General features: G+C 35.7%; 1 protein-coding gene across 1 annotated transcript in view; it reads left to right on the forward strand.

The window, feature by feature from the left end:
- Positions 1-11,069, forward strand: part of LOC107733029 (GATA zinc finger domain-containing protein 14) — a 12,916-nt gene extending 1,847 nt beyond the window's left edge. The window contains exons 3-8 of the mRNA XM_016544537.1: positions 1,175-1,441; positions 3,688-3,972; positions 4,308-4,412; positions 4,489-4,550; positions 6,406-7,956; positions 10,345-11,069. Of these exons, the coding sequence (XP_016400023.1) occupies positions 1,175-1,441; positions 3,688-3,972; positions 4,308-4,412; positions 4,489-4,550; positions 6,406-7,956; positions 10,345-10,371 (2,297 nt within the window). The 3' untranslated portion in view covers positions 10,372-11,069. The remainder of the gene's footprint in view (positions 1-1,174; positions 1,442-3,687; positions 3,973-4,307; positions 4,413-4,488; positions 4,551-6,405; positions 7,957-10,344) is intronic.
- The last annotated feature ends 9,636 nt before the right edge of the window (positions 11,070-20,705 follow it).

The raw sequence follows: 20,705 nt of genomic DNA on the forward strand, positions 1-20,705 counted from the left end.
TATATTTTTTTTTGTCATGACTACTTGTAGTGACTTTGCACACTTGCTTACAATTATAAATAGTATTAACATTATTTGTACTTAGTGTAAATATTATTTATTGCTTTTTGTACTTCCTCTGCCTTTTGACAGATTTTTTGATTGAAACTCAGCTAGATAAAGAAATAGCGAATTTTCCTCGAATCATTCTTCAATTTTAAGTAAACTTTGAGTCTTAAATTTCAGAAGTTTTGTATTTTTCGTATTTTAGTGTTTGACAAGCTACAATAATAGATTTCTTCTTTTTTTTTTACCTGACTTTTTGCTGTTGATTTTTGACAAATTGCATAGAAACGATGGGAGGGTCAATCTGACCCCAGCATAAAAGTCATAAAACTAAATTTGTACCAGGGTTATTTTTGTATAATTGAAATACAATTACAGTTTTTATTATTTTTTAAAAATTATTATTTTATTTTATTTATTTAATTTTAAGTTAATTTTTAGTAATTTTGTTGTGTGCTTGTAATTTCTTTTAATTATTATTTCTTTTTAAATATGTCTATAATATTTTCATTATTTTTCATTTCAGTATTGGTTTTAGATATTTCAGTTAGCTAAAAAAATATTTTTAGGTAAACTAAATTAAAATGAGAAATGTTGCCTTGGCATCTAGCTGCAAATAAAATAACTTTTCTTTCAGTTATAGTTTATTTTATTTCAAGTAAAAATTGTTTTAGTTTTCATTAGCTATAATAACCCTGATTTGTACAGACTCATGAGTCATGACCTTAAATGTGACCCTGGACCACAAAACCAGTCATAAGGGTCAATTTTTTTCGAAATTGAGATTTATACATCATATAATAAATAAGCTTTCCATTGAGTAGGAACTTTGCAAAATATCTTCATGGAACATGATCTTTACTTAATATCCTAATGATTTTTGGCATAAAAGAAAAATCTATAATTTTGACCCATACAATGTACTTTTGGCTATTGCTACAAATATACCCCACTGACTTAAGACTGCTTTTGTGCTCCAGGGTCACAAATGTGAAATATTAAAAAAATTTCAAAAACTAAATAGTTTAGCCATTGTTTCAAGCTGTTTGAAAACCCCAACACAACAGCAGAGTTAATGAACATTTTCTTTGCATTGTTTGCTCACCCTCTCCTTGTTTTCCGTCTTCAGATGCTGTGAACGGAGTTGTTTTGTCCCTGCCGTCTCTGCCGCTGGAAGGTGGGAACGTGTCTCTGAGTTGCAGCTGGTCTGCGGGTTCAGAGGTCAGTGTGGTTTGGGGTAAAGGAGGCGCTGCGCTTTCCTCTGACAGCCGCATTACTATCAGCGCTGGATCTCTGCTCATTAAACAGGCCAGGAGAGACGATGCAGGAGAATACACATGCACCGTCAGCAACGCCGTCAGCGCTCAAACCGCCAAGACCACCCTCAGCGTCTACTGTGAGTCAATAACAATTCATGCTGTGTCATTGCTGCAGAAGACTCTACAAGCTGGTCATCTTTTGGCGAATTTCTCTATTCTGAGTTCTGAGTTTTTTTTATTCACGGTAACTGTATATATCACTGTATATATCCACTTTCGGCTGGAAATTCAACCCCAAAATATTTTACATACCATATTACAGAATTGTGGTAATGACTGTTTTTGGATAATCTAGTCCCATCCGAGATATTTCTGGTACAGATTTTACTTTTTTTTTTGTGCAATTTTATTAATTCTTTCCAGTTGTAAAAAATCACACTCAAATATTCCCTCATATCATACTAAAATTCCCTCATATATCGAGGTCAGATTTATTATAGTAAACTAAAATTAAAACCATTAAAAAACATGTTCCTTACTTAAAATAAATATTATAACAGAAATAAAATAAAATATTTTTAAAAAATTCAGCTAGTTGGCAAAGCAAAATTTCTTCTTTTCATTTAGTTTTTTTGACGTACTAAAAAACTAAAACTAAAACTGAAATAATAAAAAAACTATAAAGTGAAAATAAAAACTATATAGACACATTAAGAAAATAAAAATGACAAAAGCACAAAAATACTAAAATTCAAATGAAAACATAAAATATAAAAATAATTCAAAATAATAATAAAAACTATAATATCAAAATTATACTAAAATAACACAGCTTTTCCAAGACTGTGGGAAATAAAAAAGACAATATAAAAAATATGAATGTGAAATATGAATGATAGAAGATAAATGAATTAAACAAATTAAAATAAGAAATATTGTTTTTTTAGCTGCTTGTTTTGCCATATTTTAAGTCATTTTAGTTTAGTTTAGTTATTAATAATATATTGTTAATAAGCCATCTTGCGGCCCCTTTGGAAACATGCTGAGGCCTCTAGTTTAATTTTATCAATAAGACCTCAGACAAGGTTTTATGCTTTGCACGTCAACCTTGTGTGAACATTTCTTGCAGTTTCTCAAATAAGAGCATGTTTTATAACAGCAGCATGTGTTCAGAGACATCTGACATGAAAAAATGACTAAAGAGCTTGTAATGTTCCAGTTTGGTAGACAAACATAACAATAACATACAAGACATATTTTGGATTAATTTCTGCTGCACTAGTGAGTAATTGCAGTCTGTTTGAGGGGCATGACAACACTGGCTCAACCAACAGTCCAGCCAATGGCAGATGGAGGAGTGTTTGAAACCAAAAGTGCTTTTGCAATTCTGTTTGCTGATTTAGTTTTTTATTGTTTTGAGTGTTTTGTTTTGAGCTCAAGTGTTTCATAGAGGGAAGCAGTTTTTGTACTGATATCAGACTTACTCATGTGTTGTAAATAATCAGATCTTGGTTGGTGTACAAGTAAAAAAAAAATATATATTTTTATATATATATAATTAATTAATTACAATTATCCACAAGTATTTAATTGACTGAATGATCAAAAATAGACATTTTGACACTTTCTCTTGTTGTGTTCTGTATAATGTAGAATAATATCTCTAAGGGCTGAACAATATGGCTAAAAAAATCTAAATATTATTTTTTTAGATTTTAATATTATTATTATTATTATATCAATAATTTTTCAATAATAGTAATGATTATTCTTAATATTACTGTTAATAATTAATATTTCTGTAAAGCTGTCTTGAAACAATATGTATTATGAAACATGCTATACAAATAAACTTTGCACTGATATCAAAATTATTCATGCATTGTAAATAATCTGATCTTTTGGTTGGTGCCCAACAAGTTACAGATAAAAAGAATATAATACACTGGAATGAAGCTCAAGCAGATAATAGACTGGATTATCTAAAATAGACAGTAATATGATGCTGCTTTTTCCTGTTTTGTGCTGTATAATGTAGAATAATACATAATATCTAAATATTTTACTGTATTAATATTAATAATATTAGTTAATATTATTAATATGTAATTAATATTTATATTTATATTAATACATTTTGTTTTTAATATTACAGTTTATAAATACAAAAATGAAAATATACAAATATTCAAATAAACTTGAACTGAATTAATATATATATTAAAAAAAAAAAAAAATTATTATTTTTTTTTTTATGATTATCACATGGCATTATCACATTTTTTGCACTAAATTACCAGTAAAATAATCATATTATGAAATACAATTATGGTGATATAAAATTACTCATACAGTGATACAAGATAATTTTGTCGGTCCTCAGATGGTCCAGACGCCCCACAGTTGACTAAGACCTCAAGTGAGTGTGTTGGCGGGGGAGATGCTACGGTGGGACAGACGGTGCGTCTCACCTGTACGTCTGCCTCTCTACCTCCTGCCTCCTTCTCATGGGAACTTAACGGCCAGCCGGTGACCACCGGCCAATCAGGGAGTGGTGTGCTGAGTCTGCAGATCTTCTCCTCCAATCAGAGTGGCCGTTACATCTGCATTGCACGGAATGACATCACAGGAGGGACATCGAAGCAGCAGATAGACCTGGCCATTGTGGGTGAGTTAATGGCTCTCTGTGGCACTTTGGTGACGGATGCATCTGTCAGTTTATTCTTCGGCCTGACATTCATTTTCTTGACCGGAGAAGGAGTATTCAGCCACAGCATTGATAAATTCATGTGTCACCTCACTAGAAGGAGTCATAATTTTCATCCTCCTACAATGATTTTCCTTTGCAGGATACTTTCTTCTATTTGCTGGTTCCATTGCCAGTGTTTGTGTGATGTGTTTTTTCTTTGCCCTTTATGCTTTTGCTCCATTTCTGTCTTCTGTTATTAGCAGTGCGTGTTAATCTAATTCTTCATATGTAAAATATAAAAATCATGTTTACAGGTACGTGTCTCAGCGGAGGAGCCGTAGCAGGGATCGTTGTTGCCTGTGTTGTTGCACTCATCATAATTATTGTTGTAATTATTTTGCTTCTGCGACAAAGAAACGGTATGTCTCTCTTGAATGCTTCAGTTCATTGTTTTGTTTTGTGATTTTTTTGATGCTTATATGCTCATATTTGCAGTTGATCGGAGACTCAGAGATACTATTGGACTTCAGAAGACAAACCAGAATGAAGGAACCACAGTAAGATGGTGCCACATTCTTCTATTGTGTTCTGTGTAATGTAGAATAATACCTCTTAGGGATGGACAATTTGGCTAAAAAAAGAGAAAATTTTTACTATATACAGTGGGTACGGAAAGTATTCAGACCCCCTTAAATTTTTCACTCTTTGTTATATTGCAGCCATTTGCTAAAATCATTTAAGTTAATTTTTTTCCCTCGTTAATGTACACACAGCACCCCATATTGACAGAAAAACACAGAATTGTTGACATCTTTGCAGATTTATTAAAAAAGAAAAACTGAAAAATGCTCAGTATTTAGTAGAAGCACCCTTTTGATCTAATACAGCCATGAGTCTTTTTGGGAAAGATGCAACAAGTTATTCACACCTGGATTTGGGGATCCTCTGCCATTCCTCCTTGCAAATCCTCTCCAGTTCTGTCAGGTTGGACGGTAAACGTTGGTGGACAGCCATTTTTAGGTCTCTCCAGAGATGCTCAATTGAGTTTAAGTCAGGGCTCTGGCTGGGCCATCCAAGAACAGTCACAGAGTTGTTGTGAAGCCACTCCTTCGTTATTTTAGCTGTGTGCTTAGGGTCATTGTCTTGTTGGAAGGTAAACCTTAGTTCCAGTCTGAGGTCCTGAGCACTCTGGAGAAGGTTTTCGTCCAGGATATCCCTGTACTTGGCCGCATTCATCTTTCCCTCGATTGCAACCAGTCGTCCTGCCCCTGCAGCTGAAAAACACCCCCACAGCATGATGCTGCCACCACCATGCTTCACTGTTGGGACTGTATTGGACAGGTGCCTGGTTTTCTCCACACATACCGCTTAGAATTAAGGCCAAAAATATTTTTTTTAAATAACAAAATATAGCAGAAATATAATTAAAAATTTTTTTGCACTAAACTTTACAAGGAAGAATCATTTTTGTTTGTATGAACCAATATATTATCAAAGTGATAATCAGCAACATTTGCTTACAATGAACAATGGCACACAGAGATAATGTGAAAATTTTTATAGATCATGTAAACAAATCATTAAGTTCTGAATTGATTCATTAAAAGGATTCTGAATGTATTCACATCAATTAATTGAACTTACCAACTCAACCACTGTTTTTGCTACTTAACTCTTTCCCCGCCATAGACGGAATTTTCCGGTTTCCGTGTTTTCACTGTTATACGCTCGGGGCGCTATTACACATCTCCCGATCAAAAACACAGGCGAGGAAAATGCAGAAACGTGCATATGTAAGCAGATGCATATGAAAAATAATGCGATCAGCATATAAATGAAAACTGCCTAATCTTACCGAGTGAAATGTCGATCCCGGAAGTGGTAAAGGACTGTGAAGCTTTGGGGGTGTTGATGGAAGCGATCTACTGCACCTATGCTTTGATCATAGAACTGAATATGATCCAGATGTAGTCTTTGATTTTCTCAGCTTTTTAAACAAAATGTAGCTTTTTTTTAATGAAACTTACCTACATTCAAGTGTTGATAAAAAAAGAATGCTTGAAGCTAGAATGAAACTGATTTTTTTATGTTTAAAAGTAGAGGCCCTGTTCTTTATTTTGATTTATTGCATGTTCAGATATTCATACAACAAAATATTCTGGGGGCCATGATATTTTAGTGAAAATGATCAGAAATGCTGGCGGGGAAAGAGATAAGATGCTATTAAAACATCTTTATATTAACACTCTTATACTCATTATTTGCAAGGAAAGAATTACAAAACCAGTTTAATGTATTTTGCTAAACCTAATGGCCACATAAAAGCACCTTGCAATCATTGCAATATTGCCCAGCCTTAACATCTCTTTTAATGTACAATAATACCTCTTTTCACATGTTCCCTCTCCACAGATTGCAAACAGAGCTCTTGTCAATGAAAACCACCATGATCCCACATTACACAACTCACTCCCACAAAACTTCACTGCCGTTCCCAATAACAACAATGGGAACATAAACACAATGTCACAAATCATGCCCAGCAACTCCAACCCACTCCATCATAATGGCCATCTGCACACCGATGCATTCCAACGCAACTTCAGTACAGTCCCAGACAATGGGCATCAAAGCAATTCATATCCAAACAATGACCCTCAGAGGTCGTTCCCACAGCCTGTCCAACACAATCCCAATATTCTCATACAAACGGGCAGTTCTCAGCCTGGTGCGCTTGCCCATACAGTTCATGTAAACCTCAACACCTTGCCACGAACTGACCAGTTTAATAATTCACAACCTCAAACGGTGCATGTCAACTTGAACACATACCCTCCAGAAGCAAATCAGGTGGTCCAGCAACATGCAGACCATGGAGAAAGTGCACTACAGAGTCAACATACTAACGCCAACCATCAAAATCATTCTCAGACTGGCTTGCTGAACTCTGACCCTTTGAGATTGGGTAATCAAACACAAACAATGCTCAATAATGCTTCATCAAATGGTTCTCGTCAGCCCAACAGCCTCATTCAGACTGGATACTCGCACCCTACCAACCAAACCAATGCAAACCGCCAAACTGCCAACTCAAGATCATCAGCAGAAGAGCGAAGTCGACGTTCAAACCCCCTTCAGACCAACAACCAGTTCAATGACTCCAGAGCGCACCTCCAACAGATGCCTTTGGACCGTTTGCAGGGAACGCCGGCGTATCCCAACCCCGAAGTCTATAGTTCAGACAGTAGTGGATCTTCAGATTGGCCACAACGAGATGCACGGAGGGATCGTTCTGGTCTGAGATATCGGGAAACTGAACCTTTGGGAAGGTTGACCCAAGCTGCTCCTCCCCAAAGAAGAGACCTCCAGAGACCAATCGTGCTCAACAACTCTCAATTGGACCCAAATGTGCAGAGGCAAGTGGTCCAACAGAATTTAAGCACCCAACCGCAAGTCCAATCTCAAATCCAGACCGCAATACCTCAAACCCAAACCTCTCAGGGTCAGACTCCAATCCCCATTGGTCTACCAAGGGGAACGATCATACCTGAAACACAAACTGGCACCAGACCAAATCAGACCGTGCCTCAGCCATCCATTCCTCTCACTGAGGCTGCACTACGCCAACACACCGCCCAGACCGATAACCCTTTCGCCAATTGGATCCAGCAGTCTCAAGCTGCCTTGCAGAACCCTGGACCTTCTCAACCCATCCAGCAGCTTAACAAAGTGGGCCAGATGCCTCCTACTCCACCTCCGGTGCTGCGGCCGGACGAGTTCCAGAAACTTCCGCGTGAACGCATGCAGCAGCCGCGCACCATCCAGCCTGTGACCGTGCAACGTAGACACAGATCTCCAAACGTGCACAAGCAGACTCGAGTGTTGCATACGAGCCCTCAGCGAATGCCAGGAGTGCATCCCATGCATGCAACCATGCATGGACACCCAACACACATGCGACAGGTATGCAACTTGATACTGCTTTATATGAGTGAAATGCATCTTCAACAACACATTTTATGGCTGATGCATTTAATGCAGTGACCATGTCATGATCCACTGGATATTTTTCCATTACTTTAACCCATCAAAATAATTTCAACTTCATTTTTAAGTTATACAAGATTCAACTAGACAAGACTTTTAGAAAATGAGTTTAAAAGCCAATTTGATTATATTTAAAATTTTAAAGAAATAGTTGATGAGTTTGATGAGTTTGTTTCTTCATCAGATTTGGAGAAATGTAGCATTGAAGCACTTGCTCAGCAATGGATGCTCTGCAGTGAATGGGTGCCGTCAGAATGAGAGTCCAAACAGCTGATAAAAACATCACAATAATCCACAAGTAATCCACACCACTCCAGTCCATCAGTTAATGACTTGTGAATTGAAAATCTATGTGTTTGTAAGAAACACATCCATCATTTAGACGCTTTAAGTTGCTTAACTTTATACTGTTGCTTCTGTCTGAAATATGAGTCCATAATCCATAATAACGCTGGTGAAAAAGTCTATCTCCTGTTGTCTCTCACATCAAAAATCACATCAAAAAGAAAGGACTGTTTTCACTTGTTGTAAACAGTGCTTAAATGTGCAGATTTCTCTCCTGATTCATACAAGACTACTTTTTTACTGGAGGAAGCAATATTATGAATTATGGTCTCATATTTTAGCCAGAAGCAATGGTTTGAAGTTAAAAATGTCTTAATAATGGATTTGTTTATTACAAACATGCAGCTTTTTGCTTCATAAGATTTTAATTGATGGACTGGAGTTGTTGAATTGGGTGGAATGTTTTTACAGTGCAGTATTTATATCCATATTTTAGTGACTCTCTGTTCCAGTCAGCCACCTCTGTAGTCAGTGTTTTTTATATATCATGGACACTTGACATGAATGATGTTCCAAATCCAAGATATTCACGTTAAATTCAACATGACAAATCAATTGAAATGGATAATTATAAAAAGTATAGATTCAAATTTTTACTGCCAATTTTGGCTCCATGAATAAACTTTAACATCCATAGAATCTTTTCATTGCACAAAAGGTTCTTTATAGTGAAAAAGGGTTCTTTAAATTATTAAAATGTTCTTCACACTAAGTAAAAAAACCTGGAAAAACTTGTTTACTGAAAGTTTTTTTAGGCGGGAACCTGAAATGGTTCTTCTATGCCATCACTGCGAAAACAGCCTTTAGCTTTTATTCTTAAGAGTGTATATTTATGCTTATTAGAATACCGCATTGTCAGCTCAGCAGCAGGCTAATGTAAGATTAACACATGCTATTTGTGTTTCACCAATGTAGAGTGTTTCCAAATAAGTCACTTAAGAGTATGTGAATGTTAATGCTCTTTCAAATGACTCGCATCAAGACTTTAGCGCTCCGTTTTTGAACCTCCGTTTGAACCATGCTGCAGACTGCATCACAGAAAATACATTTTACGAGGTCGCTAGGTGTGAATACGTGAAACCACACATTTGAATCTGGAAGAGAATCTGTGGTGATTGTTTGAAAGCCATTGTAGAAAGAAAAAAGTTTAAAAAGTTATTGTTTCTGGATGCTCTTGATGTTTTAAATTAGGTCAATTGATAACATTAATGCATTAGCTGATATGTAATATGTTTTTACAGCATTTATGAATCTTTTTTAATATAAAAATTGATCATGTTCTTTTTAGTGCAATATCTATCTTTTGATTTTAAACATGTATTAGTAAGTGTTGAGTAAGATGACATAAACTAAGATGAATAAATGCTGTAAAAGTATTGTTCAATGTTTATAAATGAGACCTTATTGTAAAGTGTTACCAAATTAGTTTCTATTCAGACTTTCAGTTTGACTTGACTCTCATGGGCAAAATTACAATTACAAGTTACATGGAAAGATTTCCAAACAAGCAGGGAAGGATGTGAAATTGTTAAAAAATATATAAACATATATAAAAAAGTAAATATAAAGAAAATATAAAAAAAAAAAGAAAATAAGGTAAATGTAAATGCACAAAAATGCATGATGATGCATTCAAGACCTTAAAATTTGACAGTTGTTATAACATTTTTAGTTCCTTTTATTCTAAATGATTAACTTGAATGCAGAGTTGGACTTGTCATTGCACAGGCAGACTTTTCATACATCATGCAAATCGTCTGCTAATCATTGGCTTTCAAAATCATTGAAAAGGTCAGCGAATGGGGTTGAAGTTGAATTGAGCTTGGGCCAGCGCTGTCACTGATGCTGAGTTCAGTTCACTGGCCAACGCTGACTCGAGTAATGTGAAAGGGCCTTTAGACATGATTTATATAAAATGAAGCATTTTGTTCTTTCTTTTCTCCTCCTTCTCTCCCTCAGGTCCACAGAGGCAGACCCAGACGTTGAGAAAATGCAGCGCTCGTCTGGCTCGACGCTATTTGCACTGTGAAAAACTTTCGTACACAGCACAATGTCTCTGTGGTGGAAAGAAACAAACGCTCAGCCATTCCTCCGGCCCTCGGCTTATTGTGCCGTACAAATCTTTGTGTTTTGTCGGAGAGACCGCATTATTGATAAAAAGACTGATCTTTTTGTTTCTCCTGCACAGCTGTCACGTAGGCATGTGAAAGCCGCGGCTGTTGAACAGGACACTGTGTGAATTTCATCCGTCGGAACAATGCTGCTTTGGGATTTTTCTTGTGCTCAAGTGTCTGAAAATAAAACACAATGCAGTGTTTTTCCACAGACAGGAAGACTTGAACAAAATCCAAATGAATTAGGATGGCTGGCAGAGCTTGAACTACTAAATGATAAATAATGGACTGCCACTGTTTGTCCTCTTGCAACTATTTATTCAGCTTTCTGCTCACAGATGCTTCTTGTAGCGCCGCTCAATTAGTGCGATCTGCTACGGTGCTTTTGTGGATGGATTACGCATTTGAGTATGAAGGAGACCCACCTAACGGACGTGTACTTAATGAAGCTCTTTAATTTTTATGTTAATGATGTGGAAAATGCTAATGAGTTTAAGTAAAATAGGTTGTTGACAGGCCTTGCAAAAATATGATGAAAAGCAAATGTTTGGTCAGATGGTATACTTTGAGCAAACGGGAGGTTTTTACAAATAAATTCTCCCAGTTTTCATCGCTTTGTTCTTCATTACATCTTTAATACAAGATTTCTCGAAGTTAGACACAGAAATCAATTTGTAACTGAAGTAATGGACCACAACTGAAGTTGCAGTGAATTCTCAAGAAGAGGTTTGTTGAAGAAACAACTTCCCTCTTTGACTTCAACAAAAAGCCTTCTAGTAATTGCAAGCACAGAATACATTAATATCAGTTCAGTGTGCATGTATTTATAGACATGCAGTGCACAAAAAATGTGTTCCTTGCTGTTTGGAAAATAAGTTCACCTCTTTCTGTGAAGTGAAAAATGTGTTGCTTCTTTCCTGTTTTGTCATCGTAGGTGCAGCATGAGTCAAAGTGACATCGAGGAAAATCATTAAATACTTGCGGAGCATCGCGTTATCACTTTTGAATCTTTAGTACTGGACTGAGTTATTAAGGTATAGAATATTTTGCTACTACTGTTTTTTTAGATTGGTTTGTGATGATGATTTCTTTGAAGACTAATGCTTCATCAGGTAAACTGTTTTGGTTTTGATCAGAAAATCTCTATAGCTACAGAGAAAACATTTAAATATAATTCATAAAATCACATTTATAAATATGGGTTCCTCAAATACCAGATAATAGGCATTTTAATATTTACAACAACAAAAAAAAAGCATCAAATGCTAAAATTATTTTGAGGAATTATTTTTCATTGCTTGTGAGAATGAAACATTTCTTTACATTTACAAATGTATTTGTACATGCATGTATCTAAAAAATTGAATGGTTATAACATTGCATGCATCTATCTATCCTATCTATCTATCTATCTATAAAATTATCTATGGTTAATTCTCTCATACATGTCTTTCAGTTTTGAGAAGTAGCTAGATCTACAAACAGTGTTTTTTTCCCCTCACATTATCACTTATAACCTTCATTTTGCATTGCTGGTATTCCCCTTTTCACATCTCACATTCATATGCAGCTAAATTTGTATTCTATGGAATTTATTTTAAGTATTAATATTTTTAGTAGCTTGTAGTAAATGTAAAAAGGATAACTCCAATCAAAATCAAAAGGATAACTCAATTGTTAGATATTCCAAATATGGTCTGTAAATGTATAACCTAAGCATGCATTCTGATCTCTGTATGTGTGTTGCGGAATTATTTTTTTTCTCAGTAATAACACCTGATCGTGTGATAAGTCTCTATATGCATTTCCTGAGATGCAATACAATATATTTAGAATTGACTGGAGCCTGTCCTACACATACTGCATGCTTTTTTTTATTATTTCAAACATACAGTAGATGCATGTGTAGCACAGTTGTTTGGTTTCATCAGTCCCATCTGTATTGAACTCTTTTTATTGCCATTAATAAGTAGGATTCCATTACTCCCCTAAAGTTCCATTGTGTGGTCAAGATACTAGATTAGATACCGGTACCTGTAGAGAACAATTACATTAATGAGAATAACTCTTCGTAAAGTATTTCACTGATACTAAAAACAATAAAATGATGGTAGGACTATGCCAAATCATTGCTTGCCAATTTTTAGTATAGAGGAGATCACCTTCCTGTCGTGTATAAATGATGGTGTTTTTTTCTGAAGAGACAGGGATAACAGAACCTCAACATGCATCAGTTAAACACACTATTTAAATGTAACTGTGAGACACTTTGAATTCTGGAGTATTGCATGTATCGCTCTTGCTTGAAGGTCATCAGGGCCATATTTTGATAAATAACTTATCAAAATAACTTAGCAAAACTTTTCATCTGTAAAATAGCACATACGCACATTCACAATTCTGCTCTTTTGTTTTCCTTAAGATTCTTATCATCATTATTATTATTATTATTATTTTGTCAAGGTTTTGGGGTTTTTGAGGCCCTTAACATGCTCATAAACTCAGGCGTGGCAAGGGAACTCTACAGCTCCCCCTGGAATGCGGATGGCAATATATCATACATACTTGCAAGTATACATGTGAAACTCGGTACACATACAGATATCATCTAGCCAAACAACTTTTGCACTGCATGTCATTAGCTCCGCCCAACAGGAAGTTGGCTATTTTGGGTTTTGTGAAAAATAATGACATCAGAATAATGTCAAAACACGGCAGATGTAAAACTGTAAATGGATTCTTGATATCTTAAATGGTGTTGCCATGGCAACGCGTCAAACTCGACATACACATCAGCATTAATGATATTTTTTTTTATTTTTTATTTTTTTAAAGAAACACACTTGTCCCTCCCAAATTATCCCACAAAACTAAGGTAAAGGGGAGAAGAGGGGAGAAAAAAAAAAAGGGGGGGGGGGGGGGGGGGTTGAAATCAAATATCTAATGAAGATACAGTTTCAACAAAGGAAAGGACAGGGTTCCACATTTTATAAAATGAGTTAACAGAGTCTCTAATGGAGTATTTAATTTTTTCCAGATGTAGAAAGGACATTAAGTCCTTCAACCAAGAAAAATTAGGAGGGGGACATGAGGACTTCCAATGTAACAGTATTCGTCTTTTGGCTAACAATGAAGCAAAAGCAATAATATCAGCATGACGCTTGTTGTACATGCCATCAGCAGGGGGTACTCCAAAAATTGCAATTATTGGGCCCTGAGCTGTGCAAAAGTTGAATCCAAAGCCGAAGGTGTGAAAAGGTGATTACCACAAATAGGCATATAAATGGACAAAGTGTTTAATTTAAAGTGGTGACTAAACTGTTTCCAGATTTTAAGCGAAGAAAGTACAATCGGGTTAGTGGTGTATTTAGAGAGGCGCCGCAAGTTGGGATCAAAAACTAATGCTGGTAACGAGGATGATATGCAGGAGCTAGCTTCTATCATACACCAATTAATATCCGGGGAGTTACACCATGCATATATTTTCTGAATATTAGCTGCCCAATAGTAGAAAAGGAAATTTGGAAGAGCGAGACCCCCTTCTTGTTTGGTTCTTTGAAGAGTTGACTTGTGTACACGTGGAGGCTTACCAGCCCAAATATACGAGGATATAGTGGCGTCAAATGATTTAAAAAAAGATTTGGGGAGAAAAATGGGAACAGTCTGAAATAGAAAAAGTATTCGTGGAAGGATATTCATTCTAATTGATTCAATCCTACCTACTAATGATAGTGGAAGACTGCTCCACCGCTGAAGATCTACTTTAATGCGATCCATTAATTTTATAAAATTTTCTTTGTGCAATGACTTCAATGAGTTTGAAATATAAACCCCTAAGTAACGGAAGCCTGTAAAAGACATGTGAAAAGGGAGCATAGCTGGAGAAATCTGTTTAGCCAATTAATTTATGGGAAAACACTCACTTTTAGCAAAGTTCAGCTTATATCCTGAAATAGAGCCAAACTCATTCAACAGATGCATTATGTTATCTATGCAGTTAAGAGGGTCTAAAACATATAGCAGGAGATCATCTGCATATAATGAGACACGATGTTCTCTTCCTCCTCTGTGAATACCTGAAAATACTGAAGATGATTTTAATGCTATAGAGAGAGGCTCTATAGCCAAAGCAAACAGGAGAGGAGAAAGGGGGCAACCCTGACGAGTGCCACGAGAAAGAGAGAAATAAGGGGACGTTTCAGAGTTTGTTTTCACACAAGCTGAGGGAGTGGAATACAGTAAACAAATCCATGAGATTAGTTTAGATCCAAAACCAAATTTTTGTAAAACCACAAATAAATAATCCCACTCCACCCGGTCAAAAGCCTTCTCCGCATCTAGCGAGATAACCATTTCTGGGCTTGATGTCCCAGATGGAGTAAGGACTACATTCAGAAGTCTACGTATATTGGATGACAACTGACGACCCAGTATAAAGCCAGTTTGATCATCTGATATAATGGATGGAAGATGAGCCTCTAACCGTTTGGCCAGTACTTTAGCTAGTACTTTAACATCATTATTAATTAGGCTAACAGGTCTGTAGCTGCCACAAATTTTAGCGTCTTTGTCTTTCTTTAATATTAAGGAAATCAAAGCTTGGTTTAAAGATGACGATAAGAAGCCTTGATCTAAGGAATGATTGTATAATTCTAATAATAAGGGGGATAACTGAGTGGAAAACTTTTTTAAAAATTCCGCAGGGAAGCCGTCAGGGCCAGGAGCTTTGTTGTTTTTCATGGTTAAGATGCAGGAGGCTATCTCCTCCAAGCTAAGAGGCTCATCTAGGCTACTGGCTATATCTGGGCTTATCTTAGGAATTTCTAATTGAGAAAAGAAAGACTGAATAGCAGCCATGTCCAAGCAGGCTTCTGACTTGTAAAGATTAGAATAAAAAGAACTAAACTCTGAGTTTATTTTAACCGGATCTGTAATAAGGTTATTTGAGGAATCATACACCTGTGAGATTAACTGGGAAGCAGTTTGATGTCTGAGCTGAGATGCTAGAAGACGGCCAGCTCTATCTCCATGCTCATAATAGGTTGCTCTTGTGCGTTTTATCAGAAACTCCGCCTTGTTTGTTGTCCGTAAGTCAAATTCAGTTTGTAGTTTTAGCCGCTGTGTCTCCAGAATAGGGTTTGGTGACCTGGCATTTAGCCTATCTACTTCTAAAATTTTGTCAATGAGTTCCTGCTTTTTTAATTTCCTAGCTTTAATCCAATATGCATTAAAATAAATAATCCTTCCACGTATAAAAGCTTTAAATGTTTCCCATAGAAGTGATGGCGAAACCGATTCTGATTTGTTGGTTTCCAGAAAGAAATCAATTCTCCTAGAGATATAATCACAAAATTCTTTATCAGTCAACAACCCAGTATTAAGCTTCCAGCCTCCAGCATGTCTACATAGGTTTTGGGGGAAAGAAAGGTCTAAAATGTGTGGGGCATGGTCTGAGATAATTATCGCTGAATATTCTGTGGACTTAACTAGAGATAATAGAGCTTTGTCTATAAAAAAATTATCAATACGTGAATAAACATGATGGACATTCGAAAAGAAAGAAAAATCTTTTGCAGTTGGATTAAGGAAGCGCCAGGGGTCTACACATCCCAATTGATCCATTAGAGATGAGAAGGACCTAGACATTGACGTAGGAGCTGATGACTTGGGTTGTGAGCGGTCTAAATTTGGGTTGACTGTGCAATTAAGATCCCCACCTAAAATAAGGCGGTGAGTGTCCAAATTTGGAAGATGGGAGAAGAGTGTGGTCATAAAAGCAGGGTTATCATAATTAGGGGCATACACGCTAGCTAATATGACAGGTGTTTGGTACAGAATTCCAGATAAGATTACGTAGCGCCCATCAGGATCGGAAAATACATTGTGTGGGACAAACTTTATCCGTTTGTGTATTACGATAGCAGTGCCTCTAGATTTACTATTAAAATTTGAATGAAAAACTTGACCAATCCATGGCTTGCGTAGTCTAACCTGGTCACTAACTCTGAGATGAGTCTCCTGTAGAAAACCAATATCAGTAGACAGGCTCTTTAAGTGTGAAAACACTTTTGATCTTTTAATTTGACCACCTAGACCCCTCACATTCCAGGTAACAAATTTGACATTATGACCAGCCAGCCCCTCTGTGTTCACTTTAGGACTAATCATTTAAGTTGTTGTAAAGATAAAAAAAATAATAATAATAAAAAAAAAAGTCTGAGACACATGAATCGGATGAGTGTGGAAAGAAAAGAGAAAAGAAAAAAGAAGAAAAAAAAAGGAAGAGGGGGGGTTCAAACCTATACTCACAACTCTGATGCTCGTCTTTTTGAACATGACGAGAAGCCAGAACATCAATTCACACAACCAATTAACCACATACCTGTCAACTCCTAAAACTTGAATATACACCCAAAAACAGCTGTCAAAGCTAAGTTATGTACAAAGAAACGAGAAAAGAAGGAGAAAAAAAAAAGGTACATTTAAATTTGGTAAATTAGTATGTAAACGACCCGTCACAAGACGGTACTGCCAACAAGGACCAGGCAGCGTAGCTTTTATAATCATAAACAGAATAGCTTCAATAACGTGCAGCACCAAATCTATATAATTTGGGGATGTATGAGTAATATCAAAATAAAGCTAAGGCACTCATGGTGTAACAGTCCAATTTTCCTTTAAGCTAAATTATAAGTAAAATGAGAACTACATACTGTCTTTAAACTAATTACAATAGCTTGTACCTGTTGGATTCAACCATCCCGTTTCGGAAATGTGTATTAGTCCACAGTGTTTGTCCAGGACTTAATTAGGAAAGTTCTGGCGATAGAATGATTAAGCTGCATCAGGGGAATCGAAGATCTGTTCCACACCGTTACAACTCACTCGGAGGCGAGCAGGGTACAGCATTCCGAAGCGAGCTCCTTGCTTGTAAAGTAGGCTCTTAATCTTGTTGAAAGCCGCTCGTTTCTTCGCCAGCTCTGTACTGAAGTCCTCGTACATCTTGATTTGGTGACCCTTGTAAGAAATGACCTTGTGAGATTTAGCCCACCTCATGACAGTTTCCTTGACAATGTATCGGTGAAATCTAATGATCAGCGGACGTGGAGCTTCCTCTGTACGAGGTTTGGGCCTCAGGCTACGGTGGGCGCAATCCAGCTAGGGTGGCTCTGCAAGGCCGTCGCCAAGAAGTTCGGACAGCAGGTTGGTCATGAACTCCCTTGCGCTCTTTCCCTCAATGCCCTCCGGTAGGCCGACCACTCGTATGTTATGGCGCTTCGAGCGAGAAACCAGGTCTTCTACGTTAGCTTTAAGCACCGTGTTTTCTTTTTCCATGATTGTGAGTTTTGATTGAATAGCGTTTACATCTTGCTCGAGCTGAGTTATTCGGTCGCTATGATCAGAGAGACTCGATTCCATTTCGCTGATGGTCGTTGCCTGTGTTGTCAGGGTTGCGCCAATCGATTCGATTGAGGACCGAATTGGTTCCAGAGAGCTATTTAAAAGTGTAACGAACTCTCCAGTCATGTCTTTTCTGAATTTTTCGAGCTCCTTAACTAGCGACTCGATTGTGAGCTGCGCAGATACGGACTCGTTATCTGCCATTTTGCTGCTTTCTTGACAGGCCTGCGCATGTTGAACTTGAGTCTGTTGCTTACCGCCTGTCCTCGTAGACTTGCTCATTTTGAATAAAAATTCCGAAGACGGTGTAAACGACCCGTCACAAGACGGTACTGCCAACAAGGACCAGGCAGCGTAGCTTTTATAATCATAAACAGAATAGCTTCAATAACGTGCAGCACCAAATCTATATAATTTGGGGATGTATGAGTAATATCAAAATAAAGCTAAGGCACTCATGGTGTAACAGTCCAATTTTCCTTTAAGCTAAATTATAAGTAAAATGAGAACTACATACTGTCTTTAAACTAATTACAATAGCTTGTACCTGTTGGATTCAACCATCCCGTTTCGGAAATGTGTATTAGTCCACAGTGTTTGTCCAGGACTTAATTAGGAAAGTTCTGGCGATAGAATGATTCCGCTGCCTCAGGGGAATCGAAGATCCGTTCCACACCGTTACAACTCACTCAGAGGCGAACATACTGCTCAGTTCAGTTAGTTAGAACGACAAACGAATGCATAAAATAAGTTAATATGTACTGTACTGGTAATATAGTTTTATATAATTATTTCAAATGCTTATAGATCATTAAAATAATTTTTAAAAATGATTATAGATCATTAATACTTTTGGTAACACTTTACAATAAGGTCTCATTTGTTAACATTAGTTAATGCATTAAATAACATGAACTAACAAAGAACAATATATTTTTACAGCATTTATTAATCTTTTTTAATGTTAGTTAATAAAAACGTTCATGTTAATTCACAGTGCATTAACTAATGTTAACAGATACAACTTTAAATTTGAATAATGTAATAGAAAGTTTTGAACTTAATATTAACTAACATTAATAAATGCTATATAATTATTGTTCATGTTTACTAATGTAGTTAATGTTAACAAACAAAACTGTATTGTAAAGTGTTACCAAATCGTTGTGTGTGTGTGTGTGTGTGTAGCATATCTTTAACAAACACTTGTTTGTAAGTATTGGAATGAGTATTTTGTGTACCACCACCACATTTAAAATGACGTAACTGGCAGATATCAGTGCAAAATGTTCAGAAATGCCTGTGAATTCGCAAAATGGTGAAAGTCAGAGGATCATCTGAAATCAGTTAACACACCTTTTAAGATGTAAGCTATGGAAGCCCATAAAAATTTCATGTTTTGGTATATCCTAATTATCATATAAAAAGTTTAAATTGACCTACTAAGTTATAATTATGAGATAAAATGTTGAAAGTATGACATACCAAGTATTAATTGACTAATCACATTAGATCAAACATTAATAAAAACGTTCATGTTAATTCACAGTGCATTAACTAATGTTAACAGATACAACTTTAAATTTGAATAATGTAATAGAAAGTTTTGAACTTAATATTAACTAACATTAATAAATGCTATATAATTATTGTTCATGTTTACTAATGTAGTTAATGTTAACAAACAAAACTGTATTGTAAAGTGTTACCAAATCGTTGTGTGTGTGTGTGTGTGTGTAGCATATCTTTAACAAACACTTGTTTGTAAGTATTGGAATGAGTATTTTGTGTACCACCACCACATTTAAAATGACGTAACTGGCAGATATCAGTGCAAAATGTTCAGAAATGCCTGTGAATTCGCAAAATGGTGAAAGTCAGAGGATCATCTGAAATCAGTTAACACACCTTTTAAGATGTAAGCTATGGAAGCCCATAAAAATTTCATGTTTTGGTATATCCTAATTATCATATAAAAAGTTTAAATTGACCTACTAAGTTATAATTATGAGATAAAATGTTGAAAGTATGACATACCAAGTATTAATTGACTAATCACATTAGATCAAACATTTTGACTGTCATAACTCTGTCACAATTTCAACTTTTTTATCTCACGACTTTTGTCATAATTGTCTTTATTTCATAATTATGACTTAGTATGTCAATTTCGACTAAATCTCATAATTGACATGTCATAATTATGCTTTGTCTCATAATTATGACTTAGTATGTGATAATTTTGACTTTGACTCATAATTTTGACTTTTTTATAATTATCACTTGTCATATTTTTGATAGGATGTCATATTATCTCATAATTGACATGTCATAATTATGTCTTATCTCATAATTTGACTTTCAATCTAATAAAATTGTTGTCATAATTATGACTTGGTGTGTCATGATTTTTTTTATCCCACAATTGACTTCTTATGTCATACGATTTTATCTCATAATTATGACTTGTCATAATTTTGACTTTTTTCCTCAGTTGACTTTTCATTTCATAATTATGACATTTTAGGTCATAATTTTGACTTTTTCTCATAATCAAATTTTTGTCGTAACTATGACTTTTATCTCATAATTATGACTTAGTATGTCAGAATTTTGACTTTTTATCTCATAATTTATTTTTTCATCAATCAAATAGATAGTTTTACTTTTTAATCTTATGTTATCTCATATTTACCAAAGCATGATTTTTTTTCTTATGTGCAGGAAATGGACTTCCGTTGTAAACAGCATGAAACTTAACATTAAAATAATTGCATTTTCTTTTCTTACAGAGTGTTGGTGACA

This window comes from Sinocyclocheilus rhinocerous, unplaced genomic scaffold (genome assembly GCF_001515625.1).
Source record: "Sinocyclocheilus rhinocerous isolate Xijiao unplaced genomic scaffold, SAMN03320098_v1.1 scaffold3174, whole genome shotgun sequence".
Lineage (NCBI taxonomy): Eukaryota > Metazoa > Chordata > Actinopteri > Cypriniformes > Cyprinidae > Sinocyclocheilus > Sinocyclocheilus rhinocerous.